The sequence below is a fragment of the Passer domesticus genome, chromosome 6, assembly GCF_036417665.1.
Source record: "Passer domesticus isolate bPasDom1 chromosome 6, bPasDom1.hap1, whole genome shotgun sequence".
NCBI classification, from domain to species: domain Eukaryota; kingdom Metazoa; phylum Chordata; class Aves; order Passeriformes; family Passeridae; genus Passer; species Passer domesticus.
In genome coordinates, this window is record NC_087479.1 from 36398894 (window position 1) to 36420105 (window position 21212).

Genomic DNA, 21212 nt, shown 5'->3' on the forward strand with positions numbered 1-21212 from the left:
TTATCAAATACTTTGCACATGCATTCATAAGGGGCCAAATTATATTAATATTCTTCTCCTTCTCCATTTCCAATTATTTTCTGCTTTTTCCCCCCATTATGTCTTGTGATCTGTGACCTTCATGTTTTGATAGCTGTTGTTCTAATGTCACCCTAACCACCCTCCATTTCCAAAGAAAACAAATATTTTCAAATTAACGGGTAAAATAAGACAAGTGACCATATCTCACCCTGAGATGGTATAGCACCACTCCTGTGCTGAGGATATCATCATCCATAGCCATTAGATGAGGTAAATTAGAATCTATTGTTACTCCAGCTTTTTCTTTGTTGATGTCCACACTGTATTCTTCCATGATGGCTTTCCTGTCTGTCCACTTACTTGTCCAGTCTTTGGTCAATTGTTCAATCTTAAGGAATAGAAAGAGAGAACTGTTTCACTTACTAAGCAGGCTAATTTTTCTTTTTGATCATGTTAAAAAATTATTTTGCCTGTCTTTGGGCAATAAATTCTGCAAAACATTTCCAGGTTAGCAGTGGTCAAATTTCTCAGTAATTTTGGTAAGTGTACAATAATTTCATTTGAATAAATTGGAGTTTATGTTAGAAGGGAGAGACTGTGTATAATGAATTGCTGTGATATATTGAGACAGCTTTCAAACAAGAGGTAGATTGTGCAGGCTTAGTGATGCACAATGGACTGTGTCCCATTAAGGACATGAGACTTTTGTCACAAGCTGGTAGAGCACCCTCAACATGAATTAAGCATGGCAGTTTCCTGCATCTGCATAGCAAAAATGAAAGGATTAGGACAAAAGGGTTTTCACTGTAGTTTCACAACTACAGTAATGCTGTCCCCCTGGCCCAGTGGAGCAGGAGATAGTCACAGCACCAAGTAAATCAAACACACCTTCATTTCATTCTGAAGGACCAGCTCAGTCAGATTGCCATCCTTGTCATCACTCCAAGAGGGACTGGAATTTCTCTGTACAAAAAACAGCCACCAAGATCCACACATTAGTTTTCTTATTCACAGCTGGCAGGCATGTTCTTTCACTCTCCAGCATTTCAAGGAGATGAAGTCAAGAGAAGGAAAGAGAAAATACATATGCTGCGTTCTAGCATCTAGCCTACATCTCTCTAGCTATTAGATGCAATTTTTTGGCAAAAAGAACTAGTGAAAAAGAAATAACTGAGAGATATTTCTGTGTAAATACATTCTGAAGTGTAGTTTCTGTCTCTCTCAGCAAAACATTCTCTCCATGGCTTGGAAAACCAAAACACTATTATTATTCCAACAGAGGAAAACAGCAGGGATGTCAGCTGTATTGTGAGGGCTCACAGATGTTCACAAATCCTTTGTGGAGAGACAGCATGCAGGAGGTATGAAACATCAATGAATCTCTTGAAGCTTCAATACCTTTAAAAATAAAATATTTCTGGACAGGTAAACCATCCAACTCTATGAAAGACAGGCAAGGAAATACTTTTAAATCATTACATGACTACTTATATTTCAGGTTCATTAATACAGTGACAGAAAGAGGAGAAATGACGGAAAAGCAGTTAACGTTATAATAATTACAAAATCACCGAGGGAACAGTTTCATTTCTCTCCAGTTACAATAAACATGGAAAGATATACAGGTGAGATGAAAGTGAACTACCTAAAGTAACACAAAAGCTCCAGCAGGGGAATGTTGCTACATACCAGTTCAAAGCTCAACAGCATAGTTTTCAATCTATCAATTTCTTCTCTCAGTTCTCTGATCAGTTTCACATTTGCATCCTGAAACATTGAGACACAGACTGTTGGAAAAATCAGTCTTACAAGAACTCTAGCTTAAGAAATCAAAGTGGAGATATTCCAAAAGCCAGGAAGAGGGGAGAATAGGCAAACTCACAGCAGTACTCCTTGCTTCACTCTGCCAGGCCCCTGAGATGTACTGCCTGGGGACAGGTGGTTCTCATCTTTCATAGATTCTCTTTTACCATAAACTTTTTCTATCTCTCTTCTGAACACAGACCTACCATAACATTTGTTCCCATCATGACCAGATGGATACATGGCTACTTCTAAGGATTTACCTTCATAATAGTTACATTACATCAGAAAGATGATGTTACTTAATGCTGGTATATAAAATCTGATTAGAGGAGACAAAGCCAGAACATCATCCAGGACGGTATTAAAAGCCCTTACATACATAAATAAAGCTGATACATAAAGAATTTCCTGTCTGCTTGGTGTGAGGCATTTATCTCACTTTCAGAGTAAGCGTTTCTGCACTGGCAGTTTTTGGAAAACAGCTTCTGCAGACATTTCAGACAAACTCTTGAGTCAAGAATCAGCTTTCTCTGGGCTGCCATGTCAATTTGCAGTGAGGAGAAGAAGACTGAAGGACTGGGGTCAAGGGTCCAGCATGAGATGTGTAAGAGAGTGATGGGTACACAAGCTGGGAGGCTGAGAGGCTCTGTGTGACACGTGGCTTACCCAGGAGTGTTTATGTGACTTTAGCCTGTCACAGAGCTGAGAACTGCTGCTGGCAAAACCAAGCACACAACTGCTGCTACTACTGATGTCAGAAAATGACTTAAAGGCACTGCTAATTAAAATGCAAACTACATTTGGGAAATCTAGGATTAGAAGGGTTTCCTTCTGCCCAAATTTAACATAGTATTGTTAGGAAAGCAAATAGTGAAATACAACTCTAAGATTCTATCCTTTCATCTACAATATAAAATCTTGATACACTCATGCTAAATCACAAAAGAATACTACTGAAGCTGTAAAGTCAATGGTTTAAATATTAGGAAATGTCTGGAATCAAGACTTTTTTTTGAGAGCTAAATTCACTGACTATTCCTTAAATGGATGCACTGTGATTCAGTCCTTAAGTTATGTAATCGTGTGTAAAGGGAGCCTCATGCAGAATTCCAGGCCAAGAATGATCAGTTACAGAACAGCAATTCTAGAGTTTTATATTTCTAGCATATGTGACTGTAGATCTGGATGAGTATGTGCTGCTTGAATTTTGCTGTAAAGACAGAATTATGCACTTCCTTATGAATTATTTTAATGTTGGTTCTTATACTATAGTATTTAAAACCTCCAATCTGTTTTAACACTATGTCTTTGATCGAGAGAATTTATGTTTTTCACATTTGATTAATGTGGACTGAGTGTAAGGGTGGAAAATGAGAAAAAAGCACACACTGAAAATTTGCCTTGAGCATCTGAACATCTAGGATTGAACAAGAATGGGATAGTAGGGACAGCAATAGAACTCAGGCCTCCAATGCAGCACCTGACTCTCTCCTTAATACTCTGCCATCCTTTAACTTCTGCAGCCTGTGAAGGACCTCTACATAATCAAACAAATGAATCTGTCATGAAGTCAGAGCTCATTCCTAGAGCAGGCAATGAATGAAGCTTGGGTTCTGTGGCCAAAATTATTCCCATGTATTTAAGGGCTTCATTATTTTGTGTACTGAGAAGAAGACAAATTGTGACTGCATAGACTACCTTAGGCAGAACTCAAGGCCTCACCTCATTTACTCTGGGCTTGTTAATAATATTTTTGGCATTTGCAGCATATCTCAAGGTACTCATGGTCTCGTTGTAGCTGGAACTGGCAGGTGAGATAGCTACGGACAGAAAACAAATGACACAATTTTAAAAAGCTTTCAGCTTAACCTATCATTTTTCAACAAGGTTTTTGGTTTGTGGGTTTTTTTTGGGTTTTTTTTTTGTTGGTTTTTTTTTGTTTTGTTTTTTGGTTTTGTTTGTTTTTTTGTCTTGCTTCTTTAAAAGTCAAACAAATAACCCTAGGGTTATTTCATTAAGCTCACAGAGAATGTCTTCTCCAGACTGTATTTATAACTGAATGAATCACCTAAAATCGAAGCTATCACCTTGGTAAGACTCTTAAACATAATTTCATGCACAATCAGCATGCATTTTCTTTTCCTTGAGTATTCTGTAAAGTATTTATGAAAATCTTTACACGGACAGATTCTAAGTGTTATAGCTCTCTTCTCGCTGCAGTAGTGGTTTTTATTAAAGGCACAATGTAGTGCAAAATGTTAAACAATTCATGGAAACCAAACTCACTGGCAATCATAATGGTCTTGGAGTTGCCCCCCAGGCTGTCCTTCAGCAGCCAGGTGAGGATGGAGTCCCGGTAGGGGATGTAAGCCGGCCGTCTGGTCCCGCTGCTGCCGCCGGAGGGAGGGCTGTCCACATGGCTGCTCTCCCCTTCACTTGTGAGGGTGTTAATGCTCTGGCAGCTGCTGAACATCTGAGAATTTTGTGCTGAGGGAGAAGCACCACAGAGCTCAGGAAAGGAATTATTTTTTTCTGTCATGGCTACTTAATTTTCTTAGGTGTCATTACACCTTATGAAGACACCACACAGCTGCTCTGTTGAGGTTTTTGTTGTAAATGCAAATAACATTTACACTCAACAGACAGTGAATCATATGCTTTAATCAGTACCCTTCAACATAAAGAACTTATGTGCTTACCTAAAGTGGATATGACAATTCCAAGTGTAACTAATGACTTGTTAATATTGGCACCTTCGGTAATTCTATCTTTACAGTAACTGGGATCGGCTCTTTCGCTGTAGCAAGCAAGTGTGAAAAAGACAATGCAAAATAAGCAAAAATGCTTAATTATTAACATACAGTCAATATGAAAACATTATGTATTTTCAAGTAATACAAGAAAACAGAAATGAGTTTTACAATTAAAAAACCATATTCTTCAAATATTTCGTATTGCCCTCTATTTCAGAAAATTCAAATAGACATGAGCAAAGGCTGTTGATGCAAGATACTGTTAAAGACCCACCAAAACATAAACTCAAGTCTGAACCAGGCAACCCAATCATGTGGTTCTGAATTTAAAAGAACAACATACATTTCACATCTCCACAAGTGTAGCCTGGCTCAGTACTAAAGTCTGTATATTCCCTCAATGCCACTTTCTCTGACCATACGTGCATGGTAATTTATGTTCTTGAGAAAAAAAAAAGTCCTCTTCTATAACTGTTCTATAATTCTTCAGCACAACTTCCATCTTTCTGTTTTCTGTCACATTCAGCACAACCACGTGTACCTCACTGAAATGCACAACAAAGATTGGAGACTTAGGAACTTTTGGAGTATGAACAACATAGACAGTGAGATATAACTATTTTTTCCTGTCCGTGCTAGGCAGTCATGAGAAACACATTCCTTTTTACCCCTCTCTTTTCAAGGACAGATTTAGTAATTCCAACAACACCTACCAGAAAAGCATCTTAATAAGAATATAGAGCTGAATAGAATTACCTTAAATATATACAACAGCATAGTATTGTTTTTGAGAACTCAGGAATTCCCTTCCTCAATGAAAACCAATACCCAGTACAGAAGAACCATTGACAAAAACAATATTAGCTTAATATTCCCTGTTACATTATAAGAAAGTCAGGCTTTCTGTTAGCTCAATGAAATTTTAAAATACTAAACTTCATCTTTTAAGACAGTATTGACAGCATCTTCAGAGAAAATTACCTCTCTGCACTTCAGTATATTATTACCTGCCTGCAAGGTCCACTAAGTTGATCTTGCTTGCAATTTCAGAGGGAAGATTGTTCTCCAATATAGCCTGAAGAAAAGAAACATCAATAAGGAAGATTATTCCCCTTAATTAATTAATGAAAATAAAATTGATGTGCTCTTTTGTTTGAAGCTGAGTTGTACATATGACTGTCTCACTGCCTTTGTTTGTGACCTTGACCTGCAGACTATGTTTAAACCACTAACTCAACAGCTTTCTCACCCTACAGAGAAACCACCCTCTTATGCCAATTTCCTCTCAAAAAAACCTTTACTGCCTAGACACTGTGAAAGGCTTTCTTGTAGACCTTGCAGAGTTGTTTTCCACTAATGTATTCCAAAGGTCTTTTGTGAAACTAAGGAAAAATATCCCAAAATGTTCTGTGATTACAGGATGTTAGAAGTGTGAGATAGAAAAGGTCTATTGGATCACTGAACGACTTCCCTGCCAAAGAAGGATGTAATTCCTCCAGAGAAAGGCTACATTGTCTCAGGGAGAGTACTGGATGCCAAATGCTAAAAAGATGAGCACATCTAAAAAGCTGGACAGATACAAAATTTTGTTATAAACTAATGCTGTACTTCAATTAAGAATCCTAAACAAGTGAGATAAAACATAACCTCAAATATATTCACAAGTAATTTTCACAGCATCCGAGGGGTTATTGCATTTCAAAGGGCTGATTGAAACTGAAAACATTTCTTTTAAAAGTGAGGTTTTGGCATCACTTCTGACTATAAGCTTGCACAAAGGAACAGAATGCTTCAATAAACACTCGACACATCTGCAGTGTGATCCAAAGGAAATAAGTAACAGCTTCCACCATTACTACTAACAGCACAAAATAGTGACAAGTAAACAATGCACAACACAGTGAACAATGCTTTTGAAAGTGAAGAGGAAGTTGGGTTATTTTTAGCTAACCTGAGTGTAGTGGATGGTGAAGATAGCATGGGATCTGCTGCTGGCATTGTGAATATGTGTAGCTGCTGTGATTCTAGAAAGAAGAACAAACCATTCAATTACAAAGGGTTACTTCCCTGTATTTGGGGAAATCAAAATCAACAAATACAGCCAATAAATGAAAAAATGTGAAACTTGGAGAATATGGCAAGCTGCATTTTTGGATCTGATCCTCGAACATTTGGCAGAGAACATGGAAAGATGGAAACTGAGGATCAATTAGAGGTGTTTTTTTCCCACCAGCAGCACTCTGAGGAGATATCTTAAAGCAGCCTTACAGCACAGGTACAAGGTGTGGCATAAGCAGGGAACACAGCAGAGAAGTGCAGCCAGCAACAGCATCAAACAGCTCATCCCCAATACAGAGTGCACAAGTCCAGCACATCTTCTCCATTTGTCCCTATTTTTATCCCTTGGTATTTCCAAAGGGTTCAAAAACCTTCATACACAACTTCTGAGGTTCCTTTACCCTGGTACAGCTCTTTACACTGCCAGAGGAGCCCTATGAGACTAAGCAGCCCACCCATGTGAGTGCTGAATGGATGCTGTCATTCCCTGTGTGGCACCTCTCTGACTCTGACATGGACAGACAGCTCTTGTGCTGTGACCCAGTGCACTCTGGCAAACAGGAACTGCTCACAGAAGGAGCAGTAGAACTCTCACTCTGCCTCTGTAATGCAAACTTTTGGAAATTCTAATTTATTTATCATTGTTTTAATTAGAAAAATCCAAAGAAAGTAACATTTTGTCTAGGGCAAAAGCAAGGATACAGGTTTTTCTCCTTTGAGCTTGCCTTAAGCATCAGCTATATGTGCAGCGTTTATCATCAGTTTTGCCAAGGCTGCCCTCAACAACAGTAGGTAATTTTAGTAGTGCAGAAAAGGACTGTGGTACTATGCTTTTATTACCAGCCCAGCTGTCAGAGCACTGCAGGGAGCAGTTGCACTAGAGAGCAGAGAGCTGCAGCTGTGTGCACGCTGCTGGGTGCCCAGGGCACGGGGCAAAGCCAGGACTCTCCTCCCCGCTGCTCTCTGCTCCTACACCTCCTCCACAGTTCTGTGGGCAGCCATGCCAAGAGCTACAGGCAGCTGAGCACAACGTGATTATAAGCAAGGCAAAGCTGAGGTAGCAGGAGAACATGAACTAGTCTCCAGATGCTGGAGGAGGAACACAAACAATTAGGTAAAGGGCAGAAGACAGAAAACAGCCCTACAGTGGGCAGAAAGCACTGAAAGTTATAGAGTAAAAGAGAAAAAGGTAGTGCTCCAAGATTTGGAGGAGGAAGTGTTAGTACTCCTTGCCTCCAGCAATACACAAGGTAGTTACATAGGAAATTCACATCTCAATTATTCACAACCCATGTATTCACCTGGAATTTTGTTGTACTGAAATAGTATTTTTTTTACCATAAAGCTGCATCTATTAATTGCTACAAGCAGAAACAGCAAAACTTAATCCTGATTTTTTTTTTGTTGGTTTTTTTTTTTTGTTGTTTTTTGGGTTTTTTTTGTGATAATGCATTTTAGTTTTTATTTACTTTACAGCATCACTCTTATTCTAAAATCTTGACTACTCTTATGATAAGACTTAATATCAATTTTGGAACTGTGATTAGGATTTGGACAATCCTTTCAAATAAAACTCTTTTCATTACTGCAATGGCACCTGTAAAGGTATTCAAAGTTTCTTGTCAAAAAGTGTCTTAATTAATGAGAACCAAAATCATTGGCTTCACCAGTGTTCTGAACCCCACAGTTCACTGACAGTAAACACACAATTTGGACTAGGAAACAGAAATAAAACCAAATAATTCTGTGCATAGTACTTCTAGGAAAAAAAAAGTATACATTATATTTTCAGCAGTTTTAAATCACTAAATTGTACATTAAAGTGAGTTGAAAGCTATCCAGTCTAAAGTACCATGAGCAAGTGAAGGGGAAAAACAGATGTCTGTTTACAGCAAAATGTTTTCTTGGCTTGCATTTTTTATCACTGACAGATGGTGAAATTTTGTGGGTAAGTCAGCACGGAGTCAGTGTTGAAGAAAGAGCTACACGAGTGCTTGTAGCCCTTGCTCTGGACAATATGATGATAGGTAAGCTCTCAAGTGTGTCTCACATGCAGGATCACCAAATCCTGTCATCACAAAGCACTGCCAACCTGGTCAGCAAAATAAACATCAGTGAAATCAACAGACAGTGAAAGAAGAGTTAAATACAGATGGAGCTGGTTTGTTACGTAACATACCTTTTAGCTATTCCTTCTTCTAGAAGTTTTACAACTTGCTTGTAGTCTGTAACTAAATGCTGAGTCAAACCTGCCAAAGATTCAAGAAGAGTTAAATACTTAGCTTTCTCAGGAAGTTTTATTCAGTTTATCCAACCATTTACCTAACATCAGGAGAATAAGAATGTTCTGCTGAGATAACATTATTTTACAAGTAGTCTCTGAACTAGAGTAAATTTTATAAAAAAGACCCCACAACTTTTTAATTAAAAAAAAGTTACATAAAAAATTCCAGTTCATCCTTCTGATGCAGTGACATTAGTACAAAGAAACGCCTCATACCTTCAAAGATCAGAACTTTTCCATCTGCACAACAATGATACTTAGAAAGCAGTATAAGTCCATAATAAATGTTCAGCTATGTCAGTGCTTCTATTTGGGTACAGATCCTATGAAAAAGATTTTGGCCATTACCTCTGGGTAATGTTTCTGCTCATGTAACTAACTGAACTAGGAACCAACCCCTGTGAATATTCACCACGTAGTTAAATTGGCTTTAGCCTGCACTTGGGAATCTTCATGCACTTTTCCCTCAGAGGGCTTTTTGAAGGATCTCCCCAAATAATGCTATGAATCATCTGGCTTTTTCTTATCTTCTCCTTTCGGTTTGTTTTTGGTTGGTTTTTACTTGTTTGTTTTTTAAATCTGATTCTATTTCTAGGGAGGGGAACCCCCTAAAGAGGAGAAAGGGCCCCCACACTGAGAGGCTGCTGTGCTGGAGGGGTGCTCGTGCCTGGGGGGGGCCCAGTGGAGGGCGGTGAGCTGCTGTGCTCAGGCACTGCCAGCCCTGGCAGAGCGCGAGCTCCAGCACACGCACAAAATCATCCTCAGCATGCTTGGATTTCCCATAAACCCACTTTAATATGCCTCGTCACCGAGGGTTATTTATCATTTTACTCCTTAAAAACACCTGAGCTGTGAAGCAAGTTTTTGTCATACCACAGCTAGCAAAACATGCCTGTGCAGAATGTTTTATCTCACAGATGGAATCCAGGGCAACTTCCTCCCCCTCCACAGTTTAGGTTTGTTTTACTACAAACCACAAAAGTGTGGGTGAAAGGAAAGTACTGAAAAAATATAGATTTTTTTGGATCAAATAATTTGTCTGCTGTTAGAATGTAAGTAAAGTTTAATATGAAATTCAACCAGACCGAAATAGGTGGTTTTGATATTGTTCAAGTCTATCCTTTCAGTATAACGTCTTGCTTAACTCTAAATGAAAGTAAAACCTAAGACAAAGAAGGGATTTAACTTTAGTCCTTTAATAACTGATACATATAAAGAAAAAAAATTTTTTTTGGATCACGCACACTTTAAAAAACCCCCTAACTGCAGTGTGCATGCACGAACATTTGCACACACACAAAGTACAGGATGATTTTCAAACAAAAGTATTTCTTCTGCTCTCTAGTGTCTCTTTACAACACATTAATTCCAGAAGTCATCACATTTTCCATTTGAGAAAGAGGCCCATTATTTTTCCGGCCACACTGGGATCTTCAAAGCTCACAATATGGAAACTATCATACATTGTTTTTCCAGACCCCTTTTCAGGGTCTTATTTAACTGAATAAAAATACTGTTATAAAAAGGAGACATGGAAGAAATTCTTACCTGCCTACATTTCCCTAAGCACTGGAATTGTGAATTTTGCTGAGAGTTTAAAACAGTTAAGCTTTTTAATAAGGTTAATGAAATATTTTGAATGCTGCTTGAAAAGAAATGATGAAGTGTTCTGTTGGCTGCCAGAAAAAGAAAGGTCATTTTCAAGTCCCATAGAAAGATCAAAACCACTTGCTTGTCTAGATATCTGCCTTAGAGTAAGAAAGGATCTCCCCCAGAAATCTGTCTCAGAGTAATAAAATAGATTGCATCATTTCCTGATTTAAGAAAGGCTGATTCCTTAACAGTGCAACCATCTGTGAGGGAGAAGTTTGAAACTATTCCAATCCAAAGCACTGAAACACTTTCAGCATTTTAAAGGCTGCAATCTCTCAGCCTTCACGTGAAAAAAACGATGGGTTGGAAAACATTTAAAACACTTAATGCTCAGAGCTGGGACTTTCTGACTGGAATTGCAAATGGCAAATGCATTGCCCAGGATATTTAAGTGTCCTTAAAGGGATTGAGTTTTCTGATTTTCCCCTCTCTCCACTCTTCATCCACAGCTAACTGTACTCTGGATGTCATTGACACCAAACACAAATGAAAACTAATGTACACTGAGGAGCTCCTGGTAAGAGTCAGCAAACCTGACTGATAGCTTGCAAGAGGTACAGTGCAAATACAGGTTCTAGTCCTTAACTTGCTTGATCTGTGGGAAACAATGGAAAATTTCTGAGCTTTTCTGATGTTCACCTATTTAATTTCTCCCATACAGTAAATTGCCTGGAAGTGAAACACAAACCAAGCTGCCCTACTAAACTTGCTGATAATTTTCATCTTATCTGTCTAGCTATTGGAAATATTCTTGCATTCTGATCCTGGACAGAAAGACTACATATAAAATTGCCAAAGACTCCTTCAGCACATAGAAAACCCTTTTTACAGAGCTCAGCAATTTTTGATTGCAGCAATACATTAGTGCAGTTGAGAAGGGTATTTTGTACCAGTGTTGTGAACCTCTTCACAAGAGGCTTTCTTGAATTTGATCTTATTAAAATCAAGCTGCCTATACTTCAAACTTGCATTTAAGTCACTGCTGCTTATTTTTGATGTGAGCTACTGAATGCAGTTCCATCAGACTTTATTAGTCCCTCTCCTCAACAGATATTAGGGCTGTATCAAGTAAAGCAAACTGTCACAGTTTTCAATTGTATAAACTGCATAGGAAAATTTATTATTACATATAATATATATTTGTATACACATTTGTATACACATGTCTAAAATAAAAGAACTCTCATCTGTTTCCCTAAGCCACTGACTCATCAGCCTGAAATTACTTCAGTTCATATGGTGTCATAACAGCATCCAATTGCACTCCATGGTATCTTCAGCAGAGAAATTATTTAATTTTTCATGCATGTGATCAGTTTTTTAAAATAACATGAATCATAATTACCACTGAAAATAAAGTTTTTCTTACAGGCATTAACACAATTATTTCTTGAGGCTGTCATAATATACAGAGGGAGTGAATAATCTAAAATAAATTTACAGCCATAGTCAAAAGTGGCAAATATTATTTAGGCTAATCTTTTGCCATTATCACTTCTTTTAGTTTACAAAATCTAATCAACTGGGAACTTTATTGGCATATTTCAGAACTCTAGCATAAAATTGTTCCAGTCTAAAATTTCAGTTGTGTCCAAGAATAAAATCCTTATTAAAAATGGGAAAATAAAAAAAGCATAATAGAAACAAACAACCCCCCCAATGAACCCCACAATAACAACAACAAAAACCTATTTCAGCTGTTTATACAAAAGTGAACAGGCAGCATCCAAAAAGCTATATTTAGATTGAAAACCAAACCCAAAACTTTCTCATCATTGCTCTGTGTTTCTCCCCTCATTCAAAACGAGGTGACAGAATTGGCCTGGATGGCTCCAGATGAAGACAAAACAGTGACAAAAGGAAAGCCAGCCTAATGGCAGAAGTTATAACTTTATTTTCTTTTAAAACAGGGAAACCCCATTATATGCAGCCAAGGAATCACTGGAGACATAAGGTCTGAGAAAAGAGATGGAAATTGCCAAGGAAAGGAGGAGTTTAAAATCCTTTCTTGTGTGGTGAATTAACAGCTGCTAAAAGAAAATAATTACTCTTTGAACTCCATCAACAATGAAGTTCTTCAATAACAAGCAGGTAGAAAGAGAATCTTGGAAAGCCCTCAATAAAAGCCAAATGTCTATGAATTTACTTTTCAAAGAATTATGTTTGCCATCCTAATGAGACCATCAATTCATCTATTATTTTCCATGTCTCCTTAAAACAGGATGCTGATGTGCTGTGAAAGCACAGCTGAAACAACCAGAATGTCTGATAGGCCCTTGTGTACAGGACCATGAAAGTTCAACACCTTGCAAGTGCAGATTTCAAATTTTGAGAGGAGGAATTGGTAACAATCATGGCTTGTTAGGTGTGCTACGACCAATAGAGCAGGTGTGCAAGGAATCAGAGCTGGGCTCCATCCAATCAGGCTCCATCCAAACACACAGTCAAGTCACTCTATTGTCACATCTTCCCTTCATCTTTGGAGGAAAGATAACCACATCACGTGTAATGACATAATAAAGAAAAACAAAGATAAAAATCAACGTGGGAGAGCAGGAGAAATCCACTAAACAGGGACAAGGACTCAATTTAGAAGGCAGGAGAAATCAGTATTTGCTCTGATGTGACAGGATCCATAACATCCTATGTGATATGCATTTTGTGTACTAAGTGCATACCCCCTAGGTATTACTGCTCACTTGATGGCCAGCCAGGCAGTTGCAGAGGCAGTGATACCAGAGGCTACTCAGGAATTCTGCCCACTGGATATAAGGCAAGAAGAAAAGGAAATGTATGCATTTACCTTCTAAACAAACCCCCAGTTTGGAAAACACTCTTTCTTCTGATATCTACTGTAAATCTACTTTGTATGATTTTGCACTGATTTTGAGATGTGATTTTTGTCAGCTGTTGGTCAGATACACAGAAGTGTAGCTGGCAAACTTTACACCAGGAGTGAATAAATTCATGAAATACCAAAACCCAAACTGCAATTTAAAGCTGTATGAGACCATGGGGTAAAAGCACCTACCAAAATTGAAAATAAAACGGAAGTAGAAAAAAAAATGAGAGAGAAGCAAGAACTAAAATGAGAAAGACAACTAAAAAAGCTGACAACTGAAAATCAAGCTTATTAAGTTTTCATTTGGGTGAGATTTTCGTTGTTTCACACTGCCTGCCCTGAAACATCAGACAGTTAAATTTATCTACTTTTTTTAAATATATGAAGGGACCAAGGTATGAAGGGACCTTAGACTGGTCTGGAGAACACATTTAAAGCTAATGTTGGTAGACTTCTTGATTAAGATAATATTTATTTAAAATAAAATGAAGAAAAATAATATGGCTGGAAAGGCAGACAGTGCACGATCTCCGGCCAGCAGGACAACAGAGGCAAAGGTTTCAGTGTACTACAAGCAATCACACAACAAGAAAAACATTTGAGAAAATAAACCCTGAAGGGCAGGGGCAATTATGATCATTGCAGGAATACATGCAAAGGTGCACACATGCCTGGCACACATCCACCTGCAGTTCTGTGCTGATTGAGGAGGCCACTCTCACCTTGCACGTAGGGTCCTGTTTCAGGGTGCTCTCGCACTCGGAGCGTGTAAGGTTTCTTTCGGTCTGACTGTTTTAACAAGTCTCGGACACGCTCATTATAGATTTCAAGGAAACTGAAACAAACAAAGAAACAAACAAACAAAATAACAACAAAAAAGGAAAGCTAAATTCACTACAAATAAAAATAAGGAGTAACAGTGTGTTTAGACTATGTAAATGACTCTTACATAGATTTTTTGCACTAGTGGGCTCAAATCCCCAGATTTCCAAACACAATGCTTTATAAGGTCCAAGGGAATGATGAATAAGACCAGACTGTAGGATTATGGCTCATTTTAGGAGTTAAACAAAGCAAGTACATTTTCACTGCATTCCTATTTCAGCTGTTTATACAAAAGTGAACAGACAGCATCCAAAAAACTATATTTAGATCGAAAACTAAACACAAAACTTTCTCATCATTCCTCTGTGTTTCCCCCCTCATTCAAAAACTACTGTCTTCCAAGAAAACAGAAACAAAATAAACTAGTCTTTACTTTGTTCAATCACAGGAGCATGTTAAAGCTTTCATATTGTTGTCCAAAACAGTTGCACACTTACCTGACCTTTACCCTGCATGATGCCATCTGGTCTGAGTAATCATCCTTCCTAGAAAAGAGGCCCTTCACAAACAAGAAATTTATGTAAATTTAAAATACATTAAGAAAATCTAACTGCTTAAACAAATACAAGCAAAGAAAAAAAATACCTCACATATACGAGGTGTCAGCCCAATGGATGCCTTCAAATAATAAACAGAAAAAAAATTAAATTATATGTTTTCTAACACTCATGCAAAATCCATTTTTAAACAAAAGCCAAGTTTTAAGAAAAGGACAGAATCACAGTGCAGTAATGACTGTATGGTGGATTACAACACAAAGAGCCACGCAGTGCACTTCAAAACAACATTTCTATTTATACCAAAAGTAATTTTAAAGCAATGTATGCAACATTGATGAGAAGTTTAGAGGCTTGGGTTAAATCCAAAAGCTGTCTGATGTAATGATATTGGACATGTCTATGTCAGAGGTGTTGCAGCCTAGATGAAGCTAGGCCAACACTGAAACTAACTTGATTGCTCATGAATATTTTTGGGTTTTTCTTATTCTAGTTTTATTTCTTCATGCCACGGCATCACCAAGGAGCCTTGGAACAGCTTTATAGTCTAGATTTATAAATTTTGTGTCTCAGAGAGAACAGGATATGGGGTGCTAATGATACCCAGACTAGGTGATTTAAATTTTGCCCAAACAGTCTACAGAGCACTGAGGTAACAGTGTGGTTTTGTGTGATGAAGCCCCCTTATGATATGATTGCTCACACTTTAGCCAATGCCAACACACCCTGGGAAAGACACCAGGGCTTAGGTGGATTCTGCCTGCTGAATGGTGTGAAAGGCTTTTTTCAGAATGCACACTTGAAACTGTGTTAAAAGAAGAAAATCCAGGATCACCAAATGGACGACCATGAACAAAAGTTCTGTTTATACCAAAAACTGGAACACTGTTTCACAGTTAATACAAGTTATTAAAGCTCAGTCCAAAGCAATACTGCATTGGAGAAAAAAAAATTAGTTTTAAAACAAGAAATCTGTTAGAAACACAAGATCCAAACACTTCCTTGAAAATAATGATAATTTCAAGTTGTGACCATTCTGAACCGCTAAGATATTTTCAAAATAGGGTAATGTGAATATCCTAGTTTGCCACCTGTTAACTCAAATTTTAACAATTCTTCAGGCTTTTATGAGATAAAACTTGGTTTCACACAAAATTAATAGAGAATCTGGTAATAACATAACTAAATCCTATTGCTGATGTCTATTGAGAAAATAAAATTTTAAAAATCCAAACTCTCATCAAAAGAACAAACTGTATTAAAACAGGCCTCTTATCTTTGGGTTTTAAATGCATTTTGTCCTTACTTCACCTTAAAAATTGAATCCCATGGATGTAGGAAATACTGGTTCACTTATGCAAACTATTAATTTTTTTTCTTTTTAGCAGTATGTTACGCCAAGAGCTAAGAATATTAATTGATAAAAATCTAATTGTCTTCTGTTGTGGCAAAACACAGGAAAACAACTGACTCCATCAATCTGAGTAGCAAGATTAAAATGCACTTTAGGTGATGCCTGGTACACAATCTTAGCATGTAACAGCTTCTGTAAATTCCATTCAATGCATGTCAAAACTAGAAGTGAAGTATTACTTTCCACAGGTCAATATTACAAATAATAATCAAGCCTGTGAAAAAACCATTACTGTGAATTGTATCCAGTTTTATTTGTGAATGTAATTTAATCTCAGAATAGGCCAGACTGCCAAAATATCACATAGGAATGAACACTTTGTATTATCTTGGGTTACAGTTTCTAAAATCCACAACTATTCGGGGGTTTTGATTTTTTTTTTTTTTGGTCCTCTAACTCTGTGATAAGATTCATATGTAGTAAGGAGAAGATTATCTAATAATAAATATTTAAAGTACACCACACTTTCTAATATTTTTACCCAATACTCTATTTTTTACCTAAATGAAAAGGCTCACATTTTATATGTTTAAAACCTTATAAAACATGTATAAGCATTCTGTTCAACAAGCACCACAACCACCATTTAAAAATAAAGCAATGTTTCTGCTAGACATCCTGCCCTCAACCCTAGGTTTAAAATGAATGGTGCAACTCACAGGTGTTCCCATCATTGTGTAAGTCTTTCCTGAACCTGTCTGTCCATATGCCAAGAGGCAGATGTTGTATCCTCTAAATGCACCAGACAACACAGAAGTGCCAAGGTCCTGGAACACCTGAAAAAAGACCAAGAGAAAGAAAACAGTGCATGAACAATACATCTCCCTGCAAACACTCTTCATTACTTGCAGATCTTGCTCCTTTAATAACTTCATGGGAACAAGGATCTTCACATATCTGTCTTTCTATTTTATCAGACTCAATGCTGCATGCTGAGCATCCACTTGTTAGATCTTCCTTAAGATACTGGTATGCCAAGCATACTGCTGACAAGGAACAATATTTTATATTCAGACTATGTGAATCCTTGAGGATCTTTCCTACCCCAAGTATTTACAGTTCTCATCATAAATGTGGCTGAAAGGCACAATCAAGGCTCTTTGATGCAATTACATAAGTTCAGCATCAAAATTACAGATCAGAAGCAAAGCAAAGTCTAACCTGTATGCAGATTTCACCCAAGCAACATTTCTATCTGGCCCATCTGCTCAGTAAGTGACACCACCAGAGGCCACATGCTTTATCTTCTCTTCTCACCAAACAGACAGTGACACATCTCTTTCTACTCATTGTATTACAGAGCCAGGACCTGTTACCACCAAATCCTTGTCAGTCTCTCAGGACTTCCAAAGCTTGCACTGGTCCTGCCATTGCTGCTAAAGTTGGGCAAACACTGCCAAACTACACACACAGAAAGACCTGACCAGTTATTCCTCCTACTTTCCCTGCTTCTTTTTTTCTTTGTTTTGATCCTCAGGTGACCCATATTGTGATCATGTTCTCAGGACAGCAAAGCCTTGCCCTAGACCAGCTGAAAGGACACCTAGTAAAGTTTGCCAGGAAGTGCACTGTGGATCAAAGGGTTCCAAGCAGGCAGGCTGCCAACTCCTCTGCACACTTTGGCCTTGCAAAAGAGATGTCACAAGCATTTATGGTTTTGCTGTTCACACAGAGAGCTGGTTAGTATCTATAGAGAGATATATAGCATTTCAGTATTTCAGTAAAGTGAAACATCATCCACTGCCAGGTCATTTGCTTCTCCTATGGACAGATAAATGTACTAAAACTGATACAAAAATCAATAGAAAAAAATTCATAGACATCACCACTTTACCTAAACTACCCAGACAGCAGATTGAAAATCCTCCCCCAAGACTTCAATTTTCAGATCACATTTCAACTCAAACCAGGACAAGATACTAATTTCCAGCTGAAGAATCAATAACATTCCTATTTGCCAAAATTTGACTACCCCTGCTTGTATTTGTAAAGGTATATGGCATCTCAGAGCATCTGCTTCACTAGGATTATCAGCTCAATAAACTTTTCCATTCAAAACATACAGAGAAAGCCATGAACAAAACACAGGGATACAAATGTGATAGACAAAGGATTTAAAAACCTCTCTAGTCACTACTGGAGGCCATTAAGAGAATGAAGTGGAACTTTGGAGAGGGCCAACCTGGACTTCACAGCCAGCAATCTGGAGAGAAAAAAAGAAACAGGATAATTTGGGATATTTGAGTGGGGTCTGCAGAGCTGTGTAAAACTCACCAAGGAATGTTTAAGGTGAGGAGTACTGAGGTAAGGAATATTAACTAGGAGTAGAGTGCAAACTGATGGGCAAGGGATTCAGAGCAGGGCTGCTTCTGAGTGTACACACATTTGCTTGTGAGCTGCAAATTGGGCTACCAGGCAAGTAGAAGCCCTGCAGAGAGCCTAAAAGGGCTCAGAGTCCAGGCAAAGTTATTCTCCTGTCAATTCTTCAGTGAACACTGAACTTACCCTCAGCAGAAGCACCTCTAGGATCTCTTCCCTACCTGGTTACCATGTAAAACTTGTTGGACATCTCTAGGACTTAAGCTCAAAGGAGAAAGTTCCTCCTGTGTGAGCACCTCAATGAATCCAGCAGCTGGGAATGTGAATATAAGGGGCAGGAGGAAAGAATCTGATCTAAGCTCAAGATGGCAAGAACTAGTTTTGAAGACTGACAGAGGACCAGAGTCAAGCAGGAAAAAGGACTAAGAAATTACAGGATGAATTACCTTGAAGCAAGGCAATACTGCGCCCATTTCAGAGTATCAACATTGAATAAACTCAGGGATTTTTTATGACTCATTGTACTAAAAGCAGCTGGAGGACTCCATATCAATTTAGAAACCTACATTTCACATGGTGGAACATCTTACAACAGGGATAAATGCAGCCTGGAGAAGTACCTTGATTCTGTGATTGTTTCCTCATTAAGTGCTGCCCTCCTTTCTGAAGGTTCACAATGGATCTATGAAAATTAGTAACTGAGCTGAGTATAATAAAATTAAATCTTCACACGTGGCAAGCTTTCAGGAGAGTAACACTAATCAATGCCATCTGGACATTGAAGATGGTATTTTAGAACAACAGCATTTTTGTTCTTTCTCTGTTGTTGAAACTTTTGTACGACTTTGTGCAACTCATTTAACATTTTCATGGTTCACTTTTCCTATAGATAAAGCAGCAATAATGCTATCCATTAGTAGAAGACTATGGGATGTTCTCACTAGTGCTCATAACACTCCTTGTGATTCTAGAACATCCAGAGCAATTTAAGCCAACTGTGCAAATTATTGGGCATGCCCTCTCTCCAGGAGTACCTCGGACACTCTGAAAGAAGAGCCTCCAACTCCAGAGTCCCAGTCAAAGCTGTTACCTTTACTCTATATTAAACACGCATGGTTACTCAGACACTTTAATTAAATATGTTTCAAATCAGACCTTTTTTAATTAGGCCTTAAGAGAAGGCATATAATACAAGCAAAACTAGGTACACTGAATACAGTGACATAACCCTAGGATGGTGACACAATTTCAAAAAATTATTTGCTGAACTTCTATTAAAAGCTGATTTGTACTGTTTTGTTTTTGTTCTTTCTAGCAAATTACTCTCTCTCCTTCTGTGAGGATAAATTACAATTAATTTAATTGAATAAATTTAGTCAGAAAAGCCTTTTTGTTTTGGTGTACTGCAGAAAAAATGGAGAAGTGAAGCACAGCAATGAATTTATTACATGTATAAAAAGGAAGGAGAGTAATTGAAATCAAGGCTTTTTCTAATATGAGAGGCTTTAGTCCAAATATCCATCAGCAATAACAGCTGCAGATTATACAAAAAATCCTCTAATTAATCATTCTGGGCATATGTACTAAGATATTCCATGATACAATAGATTGAATCACATATTTTGCTTGTCATGGGGTGGGGGTGGCAGGGAAAAGGAGATTTTTCTGGGAGCCTTCCAAGTCTCATATTTGCAATGGAACTTCAGGAAGATGAGGCTTTTCAAGGAACACGAGTTGGATATGGTTTCCTGCAGAGAACACACCATTTGGCTGAGACAGCTCTGTCTTCCCTGCATGGCTGCCCTGTGTGACTGGCACTGTTCACTTTGTTCCAGGCAAGAATGAGCCTTTCAACAAAGCCCTGACTGCCTTTGCCATGTCGGTTCCCTGCACTTGCCCAGCTGTATGTGGTCCATATCCCACAGTGATCTGTGAAATATTCTGCAATTTATGACTTGTCAACTTGTCCTAACAGTGGAAAAAACCATGCCTTTCTGAAAAAGTTATGAGAAGGCACTAAGACAACTGTTAAATTATCACCATTGACTTAATCCTATTTAAAACTGAAGACTAGAAAGACTGGCTATTTATTTCTTTTGCAACAGAAATGTGTTAGAGGTTAAGTGAATGTGCCACTCTGCAAATAATCTCTGAAACACTTTTGGAAATCAAAAATTATTAGGTCAATAGGGAACACAAAGTAAATCCACACCAAAAATCTGCAGTTAGTATCAGGTCATCCCTGACAAGAACATCAGGATTTATTACTCAATTCAAAACAAAATAAAATTTGGTAGAACAAACTGAGATATGGTTTTGCATTGCTTCTTCAAGAATGCTTGGGAATTTTAACCTTTTCACAAAGTCCATAATTAAAATGATATATGAGGAATATCAATTGGAAATGCACCTTGTGTTACCAAAAGATTAAAAAATTGAAGGAGTCTGGGAGATTCAAAGAAGGATACCACCTGTCCTATGAAACAGTAATGTCCAAGTGACAGAAGACATTTCTTCTCTCCTTTGCATGAACCTTTATAAAGTGAGTTTCATAATACTAAAGTAGCAAAACTCTCCCTTTTTAGAAATTGCAAACATGTTTTGTAATTAGATTTGTGAGTAACAAGCATAACAATATTTTTCACTACCAGGAGATTTATAACAGCAATAATCTGTTCTG

At 37.9% G+C, this 21212-nt stretch overlaps 1 protein-coding gene across 1 annotated transcript in view; it reads right to left on the reverse strand.

The window, feature by feature from the left end:
* The window catches only part of STARD9 (StAR related lipid transfer domain containing 9), a 96422-nt gene that overhangs the window by 40657 nt on the left and 34553 nt on the right, over window positions 1-21212 (reverse strand). The window contains exons 4-16 of the mRNA XM_064424512.1: window positions 16873-16989; window positions 14888-14920; window positions 14740-14801; window positions 14140-14252; window positions 8818-8887; window positions 6532-6604; window positions 5588-5655; window positions 4527-4624; window positions 4114-4314; window positions 3550-3647; window positions 1711-1788; window positions 910-984; window positions 230-409 (exon numbers count right to left, since the gene is read on the reverse strand). Of these exons, the coding sequence (XP_064280582.1) occupies window positions 230-409; window positions 910-984; window positions 1711-1788; window positions 3550-3647; window positions 4114-4314; window positions 4527-4624; window positions 5588-5655; window positions 6532-6604; window positions 8818-8887; window positions 14140-14252; window positions 14740-14801; window positions 14888-14920; window positions 16873-16989 (1266 nt within the window). The remainder of the gene's footprint in view (window positions 1-229; window positions 410-909; window positions 985-1710; window positions 1789-3549; window positions 3648-4113; window positions 4315-4526; window positions 4625-5587; window positions 5656-6531; window positions 6605-8817; window positions 8888-14139; window positions 14253-14739; window positions 14802-14887; window positions 14921-16872; window positions 16990-21212) is intronic.